A 16,708-nucleotide genomic window follows, 5' to 3' on the forward strand; every position below is an offset into this window, starting at 1 on the left:
AATCAATTCAAATAAAGGAAGTAAAGGTTTATCCTTTGTCGTTGGGCATCAGGAAGCACAATCTCCTAATAATTTTACTTTTGTGTTAACCTATGTGTATATATGTTAAAAAATGAGTTCATATTGAAACCTCATATTTCAATCCAACTCCACTGGGTTTGTATAACCTCCCACTTCATTATTTTGTCACTTCTCCTCCCAACAGTGAGGAATCTGGCTCTTTTAATCTACTACATATTTTATTTATACTTCCTAATAGTAAACATAAATTAGCTCAAGAATTGCTAACCCATAAGAAACAAATTTACTCACTAGAGAATGGTATGTGTGTGCCCCCTTTTGCCTTTAGCTTTAGTGTATCCACTCAAAATACTATTTTCAAAAGTTATGTAGGTTAATTTTTTCTCTACTAAGGAATTTCAGCATGGATGTATGTGTATTAATCATTGTAATACAGTTAGGTTTATGTGTTATAGTCCTATTTCATTTGGGGTTCCATTCACAATCTGATTCTTTTTAATTGACACAGTAAAATTTACTCTTTGTGGAACGAGTTCTGTGGTACAGTTCTTGCCAACCCCAGGCAATCCTTTGATCTGTTTCCGATTGTTATAATTTTGCCTCAGTCCATATGTCATGGGGATGAGATCACACAATTTGTAGTCTTTTGGTCTTTGTTTCTTGTACTTACTAAAGTGCATTGAAGATTCATCCATCTTTTGCCTGAATCTATAATTCATTCCTTTTATTGCTGAGTTCTACTCATTCATATGGCTATTCTGCACTTTGTCCACGCTCCAGTTCAACATCTGGGTTGTTCCCAGTTTTTAGGGATTATGAACTAAGCTGCTAAAATTTATTCACAGATAAATTTTTATGTGAACTTAACTTTTATTCCTATTGGCTGAGGGATTGCTGAATCATGTTGTAAGTGAAAGTTTAATTTTATAAGAACTGCTAAACTGTTTTACAAAGGGTTCACCATTTTTCTTTCTGACAAGCAATGAGTGAGAATTCTAGTTGATCTGCAGCCTAACCAGCAATTGATATATTTGAATTATAGTCATGTTTAGAGGTGAGCAGAGGTAAGTCACCTCACCTCTTGAGGTTTCACATTCTTCACTTACAAACTGGGAATTGTAGTATCTGTTTCATAAAGTATTATTATTATCACTTGTTTTTATTCCTATCTTTTGTGAGCAAGGGAGAAAAACAGAGATGTTGACTAATGGGCCGCGTAAAGATAAAGACCTAAGGAAGAACCGCTCTTTTTACAGCACGGAGATTCAAGTTGGATATGGGCAAAAAAGGGCATAATTAATGCCTTCTGAAAGAGGTCTTTTAAACAGATTCTGCTGGTATGCTTTCAAAAAGTAGTTGAACTAGGTGTATGTAGGCTTTGGGAAAGGTCTTCAAGTAATCAGTGAAGAAAGACCTTTTGGAGGAAGAAGTCAATCAATTCCCTTCAATACTACAGTCAAATTGAAATGATCAGCTGGCCCCTTGTCCTGTACATGGCATGTCCTAGGAAGAAATTGTCCAAGAGTCAACGGATCAGAACCCTTTATATGTGCTTAATAACAGAGGTACTGGGAAGGAAAGAAAAACAATTAGTGAAGAGAATCAAGAATTATCAGACCATACTCTGTTTAAATTTGATAAAGAGCCCAAACTGAATCCTAATTACACAGGTAAGATTTTTTCTTTACAGGTGAAATCATCTCTGGCCACTGTTTTGATGGATAGAATCATTTCCCTACTGGCTATCACAGGCATTGTTTTTTATTTCTCTGTCCCGAATTACTTATGAGTCTTTTTTGAATTCATCTCTGTTTTCCAATGCTTGTTATTTTGTTCATTTATCTTTTACTTTAGAGTGACTTGAGCAGAAAAACAACAGAAAACATGAAAGAAAAAAGAGAAAGAGGATAACACTCGGTGAGATGAAGATCCAAGAAAAAGGAAAAGAGGTGATAGTTTGAGAGGACCAAGGTGCAAATGGGTCAAGACTGTGGCAGAGAGAAGAAAGAAATTTTTTGAAAATAACTTTAATGTGTCCATTTCTGGTATAATGTTGTAATAGTCTTAGAAATCTTATAATGGATGAAAATGATCAAATAACTACACTACTCTAAGAAATTAACCTAAACGTGTGTGAGCTCCCATCCTTATTTTTCTGTATGCATGCATTACTTTATAAGTGGTACAGTACCATAGTTTATATTTGGCTTTGTTCCTTTGATACATTAAATTAATTCCCGTGTTATAAAATTTTCATTATAATAATTTCCCCTCCTTCCTTCCTTTTCTTTCTTCCTTTCTTTTTCTTTTACTTTTTGAGGTGGGGTTTCACTCTGTTGCCATGCTAAAATACAGTACATCATCATAGCTCACTACAGCCTTGAACTCTGGGGCTCAGGCTCCTCCAGTCTTCCCTCCAAAGTGCCAGCGTTAAAGGCTTGAGCCACCACTCCTGGTCTACAGTAATTCCTATGTGTATAAAATATTTAATGACAAAGATATAAAAACTTCACTTTGGCCATTCAGCTGTGACGTAAAAATCTCACTTAATTTTACTGTTCAACCTCTATAATGCAGTTGTATTTTTTTCTTCCTTTTCTCAGGACAAATATCTTTATAAGTTCAGAGAAACAGGGTAATTGGTCCAATTAATGGACATATTTTGGAATCTTAAAAATTTATGACTAATATCTTTTTCCCATGATGAGAATGGTTAACATGGTGACCAGATATTACATCATTAACTTCGTCTGAGCTTGGGGAGAGAAAACAAGAGATCATGGCTAAACCTCTTGGTGAGCTCCTGGTTTCTTCTGAGCTCCTTATTTTAAAAAGAAATTTCTCTGGAAAGGTAGTTGCCTCGTGCATGATCTTCATGTTAGGTTGAACTGCACTGCATTGAGGCAGATGAGTTCTGTGGTGACTCTTCAGGGAGGTGGCTGTAAGCTTTTAAATTTTGAGTACAAAGTGAAAAATGCTCTATTTCCAAACCTTCTACATTACAGTGGGGTTAAAACGTTAAAGAAACTGTTTGGAAACCTCTGGTGAAGATTCTTCATCATCGAAAGAAGCACACAATTTTTCAAAACCTGTGGATTCTTCCTGGGGCAATTGGAATTCCCGGAGACATCTGCATAGAAGAAATAGTTGAGTTTTACGAAGCAAAAATGTCAAACTCTTCCAGGTCTTATAGAGTGAATTTCCACTGCATTTCTACTGCACATGGAGACGAGTTGCACTACATCCTCACTGACATTGTGACTTCAACTCTCTCTGGCTCATGCTTTGCAAGGAGAATGGGAGGGGCTGCCCCTGAGGCCCCAAGGCAAGGTTTGGGGACAGGCAGCAGGTGCTTGAGGAACACTGTGCCACTGCGCAAAAGTAGGTTCCCACATCTGCAGTCTGGACCGCTGTGATGTGCAGAGAGCTGTCTTTTCTCTTTTCTCCAAACTGAATTGTCAGTCTTTTCTCCTTCGTTTCTCCAGGCCTTGTTAACAGCATCAGGAAGACAGGACTTCCTCCAGGCCTCTGTTTATACCACTGTACACTGTCTAAAAAGCTTGAGGCATTGCAGTATGTGCTGAAGTTCTCTCCTTCCCGGATATACTGGAACTGAGGAGTTTGCTTCAGCTGTTGTCCTTTCAGTTCTGTTCAGAAAGACAATGGGAGGCATCAGATAAAATCGGGACAGATCTCCAGTCCCTGAGCTTCAGAGTCTCTCCCATTCTTCTTGTCTGTGTCTATTTTTCTTTTTCTTTCCATGCCTCCCTCCCATCTCCTTCTACCCTCATGTTTCTTCCCTTTCCTTCTTTTTTTTTTCTTTGTTCCCTCAAACAGAAAGTCTATTCCTTACCTGTGGATAATTGTCTACTATGTTGGACTTTCTGAAAGCAATCAGGCGGGTCTCAAACTCACGTGTCAGTTGCAGCCATAAGATCAACAATGGTACAGTGAGTAGCATCTCCGTCTCCTTCTTCTTCAGAAAGAGTTGTTTAATCTAACTACACCTAAATGGGTTTCCTTTGTACAAGCTTCTTCCAGATCCAAAGAAATACTTGTGGTCTATTTTGTAAAGTAGCAGTGTACATTTTGGGAAGGGGAGAAGGGTGACGGTAATTTGAGACAACCAATCAAACTTAACCCACCCACTTCAGAGGAGAGTCTATGTCTGCAGGTGCTGCCCCCTGGCGCTGGGCTCAAAAACTGATGGTTTCAGCACAGAGATTCTCTTAAAATTGCTTTCTAATTTAGGTGAGATATATATGTGTCAAAACTCGAAAGGAAAGAGTTTACTGGTACTCATATTATTCAAGGAGGAATAATTTGCCTTTTAAAAATGGATTCTCTGATTTAAAATCACAGTTGTCTTAAGCCACCAGGTTTTAGTTTGTGGTTTGTAATGCAACAAACCCCCAAAGCACTAAAGTCCTGTGAAAAAACAATGTTTTTGAGAAGTTGTGAGAAATCAACAGTGACACTGTACGTTTCCTCTGTCTGACTTCCAATCATCTTTGATAACTTGATCTGCCTGTTTCCCCATCCTTTTCCAATATCATCTTAGTGCTTCTGCACAGAAGACCTGGTGGCAAAGCTCAGGGGCTGGGACCACTCTGCACTTGCACAGCACAGGAACAGGTGGCCGATCATGCAGGTGGGAACTTACACTACACAGAGATCTGTATTCCTTATTAAATATGATTTTTATATTTCAACTCATTCTTCTTATTCCATGTGACTAAACTTAAAAAATGATGAGGGGCTATTTACAAGGGTTTGCCTGTGTCTTTATAAATAGTCTAAATTTAACTAATTATTTTCAATTTCAGATCAATTTTAGAACCTGGAAACTGAAAATTTGGGTTTATATTTCCTCATTTACTCACAGCTTTTATAAAGCAATGAGTGTTTTTGCATGGACTCTGCACCACAGATTTGCATTTTCTGCATGTTTAGAACAGTAGATTTTCTGTTACGTGTAGAATTGGAAATGTATAGCACAGATTTAATGTTACAGATAGAATGTTACAGATTTAAGCAATCCCAATCTGATGGCCAAATTACACACTGCCACCTCCAGGATTGGCTGTGGAGGGGAGGAGATCCCCTCACAGCCTAAGGCAGGCAGAGGCTCATGGAAGTGGGAGTCAGGGGCCAATTTCAAGTAGCACCATTCTCCACTAGAGTGCTGTATGAATGTAATCCGTTTCTATATGTGCACAAATGAGCAAGTCTTGTTTTTACTTTTTACTTGAGCTTTTTGTTTTTATCAATTCAGAGTCAGCTAAAGGTACAGGATCATTACTTGTAATATTAGAAATTCTTCCATTGATCTTTATGCCAACAATGATGGAAACCCAGTGTGGGAAGGTAACTGGCAGCTGGAACAATGGTTGCTCTTCTTTTGTGTTGTTTTATCCCACCAGCACTAGTGGACAATGCACCATAGCTTCTCTCACTCAGTCCTGTGCTACACACTTCCAATTCTACATACACATTCAAATAATATTACAGATTTAAGCAATCCCAATCCGATGGTCTGATAGACTCATTATTAGCATGTGAATAATTTTTGAAAAAAATGTCTTTTTATGTGTATGTCTCTCTTAAATGCGTTGGTCTAAGGGATTTGTATGCAATCCTGTATTGCTTTTAACATACATAGGATGTTTTTTCTAAATATGTGATACTGACAATAATAATATTCTTAAATACATAAAGCCACACACACACACACACAAAGAATAGGAAAAGTGATATATCATCATTCAGGAGACTGGCTAGAAGATGGATAAGCAGTCATTAATGGAGATGTCTGGAGGTCAAAACTCAAGATACCAGTTGAGGAAGCCCAGAAACAAGTTAATTCATGTTGAAAAACACTCCAGAAGCTCCGAATTAGACACCTCTAGAGTATCAAAATTGCCTTGAACTAGTCGATTGTTTGGAAATCTGCAAAGGGAACAGATTTCTGATACCTGTACAAAGGAAAAAATTTCAATAACAGAGTTCAGTTATTCAATATCATAATCACAGTCCAAGGTGGGGGACAAAATAGGTCACATTTATTAGTAAATATCCCCTACCACTTTTCTTCTTTTTTATTAGATCATAACTGTGTGCATTGCTGCATTTATGGGGTACAATGTTCTGATTTTATAGATAATTTGGAATGTTTACATCAAACTACTTAACAGATCATTCGCCTCACTTATTTAATTATTGTGTTTAGACATTGATACTCTACTATTAATATATTTGACATGTACGCTTGCAATAAACACAGTAGGTGAGGTCCCACTGATTACCCTCCCTCCACCCATCCATCCCCCTCTCTTACCCCTCCCTCCTCCTCTCTCCTTCTTTCTGGGCTATAATTGTGTTTTATCTTTCATATGAAAGTGTGGGTGATTATATATTGATTTCATAATAGTATTGAGTACACTGGGTATTTTTTTTTCCATTCTTGAGATACTTTACTAAGAAAAATATGATGCAGCTCCATCCACGTAAACATAAAAGAGATAAAGTTTCCATCTTTTTATGGCTGCATAATATTCCATGGTATACATATATCACAATGTGTTAATCCATTCATGGGTCAATGGGCACTTGGGCTGCTTCCATGACTGGAAAATTATGAATTGGGCTGAAATAAACATTTTTGTGCAAATGTCTTTATTGTAAAGTGATTTTTGGTCATCTGGATATATACCTAGTAGAGGAATTACAGGATTGAACGGCAGGTCTACTTTTAGTTCCCTAAGTGTTCTCCAAACTTCTTTCCAGAAGGGACATAGTAGATTGCATTCCCACCAGCAGTGCAGAAGTGTTCCCTTCTCTCCACATCCACGCCCACATCTATAGTTTGGGGATTTTGTTATGTGGGCTACTCTTATTGGAGTTAGATGATATCTCAAAGTAGTTTTGATTTGCATTTCTCTGATGATTAACAATAATGAGCATTTTTTCCCTGCTGTCTAGTTGCTGGAGACCTGTACCTAGTCTTCTTTTATGGTATCATGAATGCTTTTTAGAAAATGAAAATAGACACATGTGAGAAGAAATGAAATGCAAATGTTCATGTAAAAGAAGGTTGAACTAAAGCAAAACAGAATCCTCCACAGATTAAACGAGGCAGCATACCTGTTCTGATACCAAACATGCAAATTCTCATGCAAGGTATATAAAGAAATGCCACATCTATCTGCTCCAGTTCTGATCATGAGGCCATTGGTGGAAGAACTCGCTTCCAGGATCCAGCAACAATGATGAGTAAATAAGACTTTTATTTACTCAGATTATTTTAGATAGATTTGAGTAACTGTCTAGTTCATTCAGAATCATGCCTAAAAAGGAGACAATGACCATGACTCAACAATATGGTTCATGTATTGTTGGGGGTCAGGCTTAGCAATGTTTTCTAAGAGTTCAGTTAGTTGAAGGAGTTATGATAACTAGCATGTTTGTTTTTCTATGTTGCATAATCCCCTTGAAGAAACTATAATTCACTGGATTTTCCTTTTCTGTCCTACACATGGTTCTTTGTTGATGTTGGGTGCTGAGCAACACCAGAGCCAAGTTTGGGTTTGGGCTGCAGGTACCTGAAGACCATTGTGTCAAGGCACAGAGGTGTGAGGCTGAGTCATCGAGCTGGGATACGCTAATGTTTTAAGAGTGATATGTATTTACCCTTCCTTTTTAAATCCCCATTTAAAGTCATTACTAGTAGAATATAGAGCTTCCCCCCCCCACCCCAGTTTCCCATCTGTACCAGCGTAAGGCAAAAAGCAAGCTGTAAAGGAAGCTACAGGTAAAATTTGTGCTCTCTGCCCACTGAATGGGGACTGAGAACTCTGTTTCATGTGCAATCTGCTGCTGTCTCCTGCTTAGAAAGAGTCAAACATAAAAATTAGTCTCTCTACAGAGTTTACATTTTCTTTCACACATCCCTAAATAAAGCCTAGAAGTTTCTGACTGGATCCCTCCTTTTCCTCATTACTGCCCCAGACTGTTCAGAATATCTTCTCATCCTCTGAGAGAGGGACGAATGCCAAGGGATTCGTCTCCACTTTTCCTGCTCAAGTATCCTCAGCAGACAAATATTCTGCAGCCTAGTTCTACAGAAATATTCTGCTTTGGAAAACATGACTCAGCATCTGGTCGCCCAGCCAATTGGAGACAAAGTTCTATAAATGTCCTAGAAACACTCTACCCTACATCCAGTTTCCTGTGCTTCACAAAGCGGGATCAATAACTGACTGCCTTCTTGAGGACAATTTTGCAAACATTGAGGAACTATTCCATGAGTTTGGAACACAGAAAGAATTGGCAACTTTTCACAAGTGGGATGCCTCTTTATGAATTACTATTACTCAAATTTAGAGAGCACTGCCGCCAGGATGACAATTTCTGGTAGGATAAACACTTGATTAGGAAACTTTCAAACATTTTTTTTTAAACTTTCAAATCCTCCCAAATAATAAATGTGCATACATTTAAATGTGAAACTATCTTTTATGTACGTTAATCTAATATAAAAATTATAGAATAGAGATATTACTATTTCTAATGTATAAACAAGAACACTGACGCCTAAATAGATAAAGTAATTTATTCAAGGCCAGTTATTTGATAAATAGCATAGTAAGAATTAGAATATATATCTATCCAGCTCTGGACTCCATGATCTGTGGAATCTGCCATGCTACCTACATTTTTTATGCTCACTAATGTTTCAAATATTAAGTCAAATATTTTAAATCATGTTCTGAAAAGTGGAATGGAATTGAGAGACATCTCAATGACTAACTTCTAGCTCTCTTTCCCCAAAAAGGAGATGAGGTTATGGTTAAGAAAGGAGGTGCCTGTAGTCTCAGCTACTTGGGAGGCTGAGGAAAGAGAATCACCTAAGCCCAAGAGCTGGAGATTGCTGTGAGCGTGACGCCATGGCACTCTACCGAGGGTGACAGAGTGAGACTCTGTCTCTAAGAAAAAGAAAAAAGAAAGGAGATTCTGAAAGCCTCAGAGAGGACTCGTTATGTGGAAGTGTGAGGAGGAGGGTTGGGGGTGGGCTGCTAGGCAAACAGAAGCCATTCCAAGTCAAGTTGCTTTTTTCTGTAGATCACAGCATTTGGTAACCCAGTGGCAGGAGAGTGAAGGGATGGCCAGACCATTCGGAAAGCCCACTTGCTGTGCAGCTACTTTCTGATGAGAATACCCATCAGTTGATGATTTCCTTATCTACTGATCCTGAGGCAATTTATGGTTTGGAACCTTGTCACCCCCATTTACACAGCCAGCTCTCTGTTCTGGGGCAAAGGCTTGCATCATCCAAACCTTGCTCTTTAGGAACCTTCTAAGGTGGCTACCCTGGGTGACAAAAGTTAGACATGTTTTTCAATGCTAGAGAAAGCTATGTCTTATCTACCAAATATAAAATGAATGGGAAAAATAAAACCCATCTCATGAGTTTATGATGTTTAAGATCAGAGAATGAACTTCAAATGTGTATTACTTTTATACTAATCTTTGAATTGCAAGGACTCTAGACATAATTTTACCTTTTGTACGTTCATTCAAGAAGTATATATTGATTAAGCCTCCTGTTGCAGGAATTGTTCCAGGCATGGAGAGTATACTGGGAAAGAGACAGAAAAGGAAGGAGAAGAAATTAAATGGGATGGATTTTTTGAAAGACAATTTTATATAATGATAAGCACTATAAAGACAATATAATACTGTAAAGAGATAGTGAGTGACTTTTGGAGTGAAGAAGTATCAACTCTGCATAGGATATGGAGGGAAGTCTCTGACACTTACTTTGTGATGCAAGGCAAGATATTTGACTCCTTTCATATTCAATTTCCTTTTCTGTAAAGAACCAGTAGCTTTTTGTTGGTAGTAGGCTAAGCACTGGCATTCATCATTTCACTTACTTCTCAAAATAACCCTTTGTAGTGGAAACTATGGACACCCACATTGTAAGGATGAGGTAACTAAGGCGTAAAAAGTATTAAGCAATTTTCCCGAGATTATTCAATAATGTGTATTAGATCTAGAAATCCAATCCAAGCCTATGGTCTCAAGACCTTTGGTACATTGCCTTCCTAAAGGAGGATGTTACAAACCTTGCTGTGTCCAGTAGGAATTAAAGGAGAACAGGTATTAAATCACTTGGTAAGATAACTTCACTGTCTTAGGCACTCGACCAGATGTATTTAGTATAGAAAATATTGTGGGTTCAGGGAGACATGGTCTGAAAATGGAGTGGAGTCTAGCCACAAGATAAAGCTCAGTATTTGCATGAAGTGTAATTTGAAATTTATATAGAGGATTTCATGTATTTATTTATTTATTTATTTATTTTTTAGACAGAGCCTCAAGCTGTCCCCCTGGGTAGAGTGCCATGGCATCACAGCTCACAGCAACCTCCAACTCCTGGGCTCAAGCGAGTCTACTGTCTCAGCCTCCCAAGTAGCTGGGACCACAGGCGCCTGCCACAACGCCCGGCTAGAGGATTTCATGTATTATCATAAATTTCTATGTTCTAAATGTTTCTTTTCTTTCTTTCTTTTTTTTTTTTTTTTGATACAGTCTCACTTTGTTGCCATCAGTAGAGTGCTATGGCATCATAGCTCACAGCAACCTCATACTCTTGGGCTCAAGTAATCTTGCCACAGCCTCCCAAGTAACTGGGACTATAGGCAGTGCACACACATCCAGCTATTTTTAGAGACCTAATTTCACTTTTCTCAGGCTGTTCTTGACCTCCTGAACTTGAGAGATCCACCCAGCTCTGTCTCCCAGAGTACCAGGATTACAGGCGTAAGCCACAGTGCCTGGCCATGTTTCTTACTTTTGATGGGAAGTCAGTGTATCAGCACACTATATTGGGAAGACATTGGCATTAACATATAACATGGGGGGAAGTATACCACGCAGTATTCCCTACAATGGCTTATGTTTCTCCATCATTGACTCTTGCTCTCACTTTTCAGGATATTCCTATACAATAAAGGACAGTGCTGTAGACACAATCTTAACAGATAAAGACCTCCCACTTTGGGAACAACACCAAACTTTATTTCCAAGGCATCTTACTGGCCTAAATGATGTCATATATTTGTCTTTTTCAAGCCAATACCTTCACATCCTCAGGGCAAGAGATGAAAAACCAGCCAGTCCTCCTGAGTCCTCACTCCCACCGTCTCTGCCGTGGATAGGAAATATAGGCCCTATAGTGACTAGGCTCTGCCACGACCCAACCCTTCACCACAGGGGAGCAGCAGGGAGGCCAGGCAAGTCTCATCAGGCAATTCAGCCAGACACCAGGTGGCAGCACTTCGGTAAAGAACCCTTCAATTCTCCACGCAAGACGTAAGCTGCCACCTGACTCTCAAAGAAGGAAAGTAGAAAGTTTTTTGATAAAGGATTCACAAAGAGGTGACATGTGAGTAAAGACATAAAGGAAGGGAAGACATTTGGGGGAATAGGGTTAGAGGTTGAGAGAGCAAAGGTAAAGGGCAACATCCTGATGTGGAAACTGACCGCAGAATTTAAGGAGTATTGTTCTTGTCTTTCGCTCTGGCCCCTGAACTCCCAGGACGCTGTTGTAGAAAAGACTCGCTAACGTGTTGAGCATTGTTAACCTGTCAATTGATGATTTCCTCATCTAAAGCCTAGGTGTGGCATCTTGTCTCCCTCACGGAGACAGCCAACTCTGTGTTCTGAGGCTAAGTCTTCTCCATAGTCCAAACCTTGCTCTTTTGGAGGCTTCTAAGGGACTACACTCTGGCTGACAAAAGTTAGACATGTTTTTCAAAGTTAAGGAAAGCTATGTCTCATCTACCAAATAGAAAACAAATGGGAACAATAAAATATATCTCATAGAGTTTATGACGTTTAAGTTTAATGAATCGCAAATGTGTAAAGCAGTGCCTGACATGTAGAGTAGTTAATAAATACAAACTTATCTTTCCTTGGTAAAACCTGCCTTTCCTTCTTTGTTCAGGTCTCTGGCCCATTACTACCTTTTTTTCTCTGTCCATGGGTTCACTAACGGAAGTTTCTAGAAAACATATTCAACCATCCCTTTCCTTGGAGGGTAATCATTATTTTTCTCTGTCCTGGTAAGGGTCACCTCCTCCTGAATACATTAATACATTTGGGATGCTTAAGGGACACAGATACAACACTCAAATGGGGTTTTATTTTTCATTTCCCTAATGAGTAATGATAGTAACTGGTTTTTGTATGCTTATTACTATTGATATATTTCTACATCATATTTTGATAATTTATATCTGTTCAAATTTTTGTCATTTTTTCATCAGTTGTTTCATTTCTTTTTAATATATATAAAGTTTCCATATATTTGTATTTGAGGTCTTTTTAAGAAATATGCCAGGGCAAATACAGTTTTCCCATCTATGCATTGACTTTCTACCTTCTTCACAGTGATCTTTTTAACAAGGATGGTTTATATTTGCATGTTCATAGGAAACTAGCTTCAAAGTTTGCTTATTTTATTTTGAGACAGAGTCTTACTTTGTCATTTTCAGTAGAGTGCTGTCACATCATAGCTCACAGCAACCTTAAATTTTGGGGCTCAAGCAATTCTCTTGCCTCAGCCTCCTGAGTAGCTGGGACGACAGGCACCAGGCACAACACCTGGCTAGTTTTAGAGAAAAGGTCTTGCTCTGGCTCAGGCTGGTCTCCAACCTGTGAGCTCAGGCAATCCACCTGCCTTGACCTCCCAGAGTGCTAAGATTACAGGACTGAGCCACCGCTCCTGGCCTGAAAGTTTGCTTATTTTGATTAAACACTTGAAAAAAACTTTTTCTTCATTGACTTGTACTGATTTGATAAGAAGCAAGGCATCATCTTCCCAGAACACAGTGTATCAACTCTCTCTGGTTGTTAGGTATAAAATTGTTTGGTGTCTTGTGGGAGTTTTTTTCTATTTAAATAAAGGCTGAGGACATGAACTTGTTTTCTATGCCTGTAATGTTTCTGCCAAAACCATAGTAGTGGGCTGACAGAATTCCTTATCCAACTTTATGGTTTTCCGATGGCGTTGCTTTTGACCAAGGAGCTTGTTTTATAGAAAGTCGAATGTGCCAGTGAGTGAATGCACTTGCTGAGAATATAGAGATTATTAAATGGGTAATGGAAAAGGTAGTTATAAAAACCAATTACAGGACTAAGCACAGAGGCTCATTTCTGTAATCCTAACTCTTTAGGAAACCAAGGCAGGAGGGTTGTTTGAGACCAGGAGTTGGCTAGAGTGAGAGCCCGTATCTACAAAAAATAGAAAAATTAGTTGAGCACAGTGATGCATGCCTATCGTCCCAACTACCTAGGAAGCTGAGGCAGGACGATCTCCTGAACCCAGGAGTTTGAAGTTACAGTGAGCTATGATGAGGCTACTGTACTCCAGCCTAAGTGACAAAGTGATCATGTGTAGAAAAAAGAACTACAGTGTTATGAAAATTTCTTTCTCATCATTACATGAGTATATTTAAGTACATATTAACCATTTTTTACTCTCCCCCATATACCTACACGTAGAAGCAAAAGCTGTGTTGATAAGTTAATCTTACATCTCAATTCATCTTAATTAATGAAATATATTTTATTTCAGTAGTTAAGCTGCCTGATATCAATGTGAGAGCAAGAAGAGGAAAGAATAGAACCCAAAGATGGGTAAATGAACTTTGTATCCTTCTTAAGGGAGAGGTTAACATGTTTTTAATTGAATAAAAAATAATTGCATCACATTAGCAAGAAGCAGCCATTTTCTATTGTCTTTATTTGAAAGTTAAATTTTGCTAAAAGAAGTGCATGTGGATGGTATGTCACATTTTGTTCATCCTCTTGCCCATATTCAACTTTGCTTCTCAGATGTTAGTCTAGCTGACCTGTAGTGAAATCAGGCTCAATACCAGATGCAAAGATAACAGCGTTACATAGGACAAGGACTAGATTGTGAATTGAGTCAAGTTATCAGGAATCACTACAAAAATGATAGCCCTTTCCCCCTTAAGCTTTGTATCAATGAGGTTACAATCAGAGATGCAGAGACACCATGAGTGATGTAACAGTGTTACATAGGACAAGGACTAGGTTGTGAATTGTACCACAGAGATGCCTGGTATGCTTACCATGACTATATTTTACACATAAAACATGTGTAGCCAGATAATTGAACCAGGGAGATTGAATACTTTGGATCAGTAGGATTGAAAAAGTGAAATCAGAATAATTCTAAACAGTGATCTAATAAGTAAAATTGTACTTGTGAAGGCAACAAGATTGAAAACGCTGATCCTCTTCAGAGACTAGTAAATAAAACTCAGTGTCAGATTTTTGAAAGAATAATATATTATAACTGTTATAATTCATAAAACATGAACAACTGAACAGCTTCTGAAAGTCCATCAGCTCTAGCTAGTGTGTGATGTCAAATTCTTATCATTGATCTCTTACTCTACATGAATCATGGTGTCTCTGCATCTCTAAGTATAACCTAATTGATACCAAGCTTAAGGGGAAAGGCCTAAGGAAATCATTTTGGTAGATGATCATTCCAGATAAGTTGACCCAGATTTTCCTATAAGCATCTTTAAGTGAAACTTCCACTTTAAATTATTGTGAAGCAGGATTTTTCAACTTTAGACAATTTCACACATTTTCTGTATGATCTATTTTGAGTCAAAAATTCTAGTATTAAAAGGAAGTTCTTCTGAACACCTGTTCCCAAATGAGAGAGAAGGAGGTTTTACTTGGAATTAAATCTTCTGATTAGATCACAGATTAAGTCCAGAGACCACAGTCACTGCCTTTTGTTCTCTGGGATCTGCAGATGTGCATTTCAGCCTGGCTTCTGTAGCACAAGGGGTGCTTTCTCTCCCTGAGCTCTGGGGTTTTTGCTTTGCCTCTACTATTACTTCAAACACCGTGAGTAATGTGAGAGCACAGAAGTACTTTGCAGCGTCTTCCAGGCTTAGGACTGAGATGCTGAAGTTCATGGATTTAACTTCTTTTTGGAAGTTGACTAAATAGTGATCATTGCTTGCATTCACAGCACTAGAACTCTGTCGAAGAAGAAAAATGACCTCTTCGCCGGGAAGTTGCTTATACCAGAAAATGTAGTATGAGGTGAAGTTGGTTTCATATATGCAGTTCATGGTGACTGCCTCCCCTTCTGTCATGGATGTGGCTGGAGGGGTTTGAATAACTTTCTGGGCCACACTGGATCCTGCGGGGAAAATAAAAAAACCAGAACTGATCCTCTGATGTAGTAAAAAACATATTGTTATGTTACTCATAGTGTAACAATGAGACTAACTTAGGACCCCAAGACAAACCAAATTGAAATCATAGTATGCTTGTTTTTCTCTAATATCCCAATTCCTCTTCAGTGCATGAGAAGTACCGCAAGCCTGTGTGCAGTCCCTTCTCCCTGAACATTCTTGTCCACATTGGGAACCATCCGTACCAGAGTAGCTGAAGGTCATGAACACGCACAGCAGGCTGAAGGGCGGCATCTGGCGTGTGTCCCCCTGCACTGATGTGCTCCGTGCTACCTCAAACTCTGCACTGCCTCTGAGCACCCAGTAGTGAGCACGTGTAGTTCCTGTGTTCTGATGTTACTTCCTCACAGAGGAAACTGGGTTTCTCATGTTCACAGACACGTGAGATGAGAAAAAATGTCTACATGTCTATTCTCAGTTTTTATGTTAGATAGCACCTAGAAAAGAGGGCTGGAAAATGTTCATACTGAAAGCTGGAGATGAGGGGAAATGGAGTTGACCCAGTAGATGTATGTCGATACGACTCAGTGGAATCATTCAGCAGACCTGTTTAGGGAAGAGTTTGTAATGAATAGTGGACCCTCTGGGTAGTCTACATACCCATACTTGTCATTTATTCAGTGTGTGTGTGCATGTCTCCATCCTGTATCTAATCAAATGAAAAGAAATACTCATAGATCTCTGACTTTGTGAAAGGCAGTCCTGTCCTACACAATAACTCCAGTGTTCTCCCTCCTTACTGAGTTCTAGGGACATAGTTACAGTCCACAGTAAATAAAGCCACTTCAAAATCAAATGGCAAAAGGCAGTCGTTCTAATTTTCAAAAGCTGTTTTTTTTAAGAAGTTATTTAATAATAGCTTTTTAATAAAATTATAACAAGGATAAAATTTAATTCTAAAACATTCTGACGTAGTGTTTTATTTATGACTTTAAGATCAGGATATTTAGTGCAGTTGCCTTCATAAGGAGAACTGTACTTATTTGGATCATGTGTCCTAGAATTGTTCTGATGCCACATTTTATACTCCATTGATGGAAAATATTGAGACTCACTTATAAAATTCTGGATCTGTGCAAGAAATGTATTTTTCTTTTATCACCCCATAAAGAAACCCAAGCGAGAGTAGTTGAGTTATTCTATACGAATGTGGTCAGAATCTCCTGTTCTTTTACAAAAATCCCCCAAATCCACACCAAATGAAGCCAAAAAGTCATGACTGAGGTTCCCTGATGTCCCCAATTCTACTTCCCTCTCAAATTCTTGCCATGGTCCTCCTCTGATGCTGGCCACGAATTCCAACCTAGGCACTGAATTCTGATATATTCTTCATGTCTTCATTCAATGAAAGCTGCTACAAGAAGACATAAATG

General features: G+C 38.6%; 2 gene segments (V, D, J or C); both read right to left on the reverse strand.

Annotated features, from left to right (window-relative positions):
* Window positions 1–3,267: 3,267 nt before the first annotated feature.
* On the reverse strand, window positions 3,268–3,991 carry LOC100962968. The segment is given in 2 exon segments: window positions 3,268–3,668; window positions 3,937–3,991. Coding segments are annotated over 2 exon segments (447 nt in total).
* A 10,837-nt stretch (window positions 3,992–14,828) lies between these two features.
* Window positions 14,829–15,569, reverse strand: LOC100963286. The segment is given in 2 exon segments: window positions 14,829–15,280; window positions 15,521–15,569. Coding segments are annotated over 2 exon segments (501 nt in total).
* Window positions 15,570–16,708: the final 1,139 nt, after the last annotated feature.

The sequence above is a fragment of the Otolemur garnettii genome, unplaced genomic scaffold (genome assembly GCF_000181295.1).
Source record: "Otolemur garnettii isolate 467f Iridium unplaced genomic scaffold, OtoGar3 scaffold00327, whole genome shotgun sequence".
Lineage (NCBI taxonomy): Eukaryota > Metazoa > Chordata > Mammalia > Primates > Galagidae > Otolemur > Otolemur garnettii.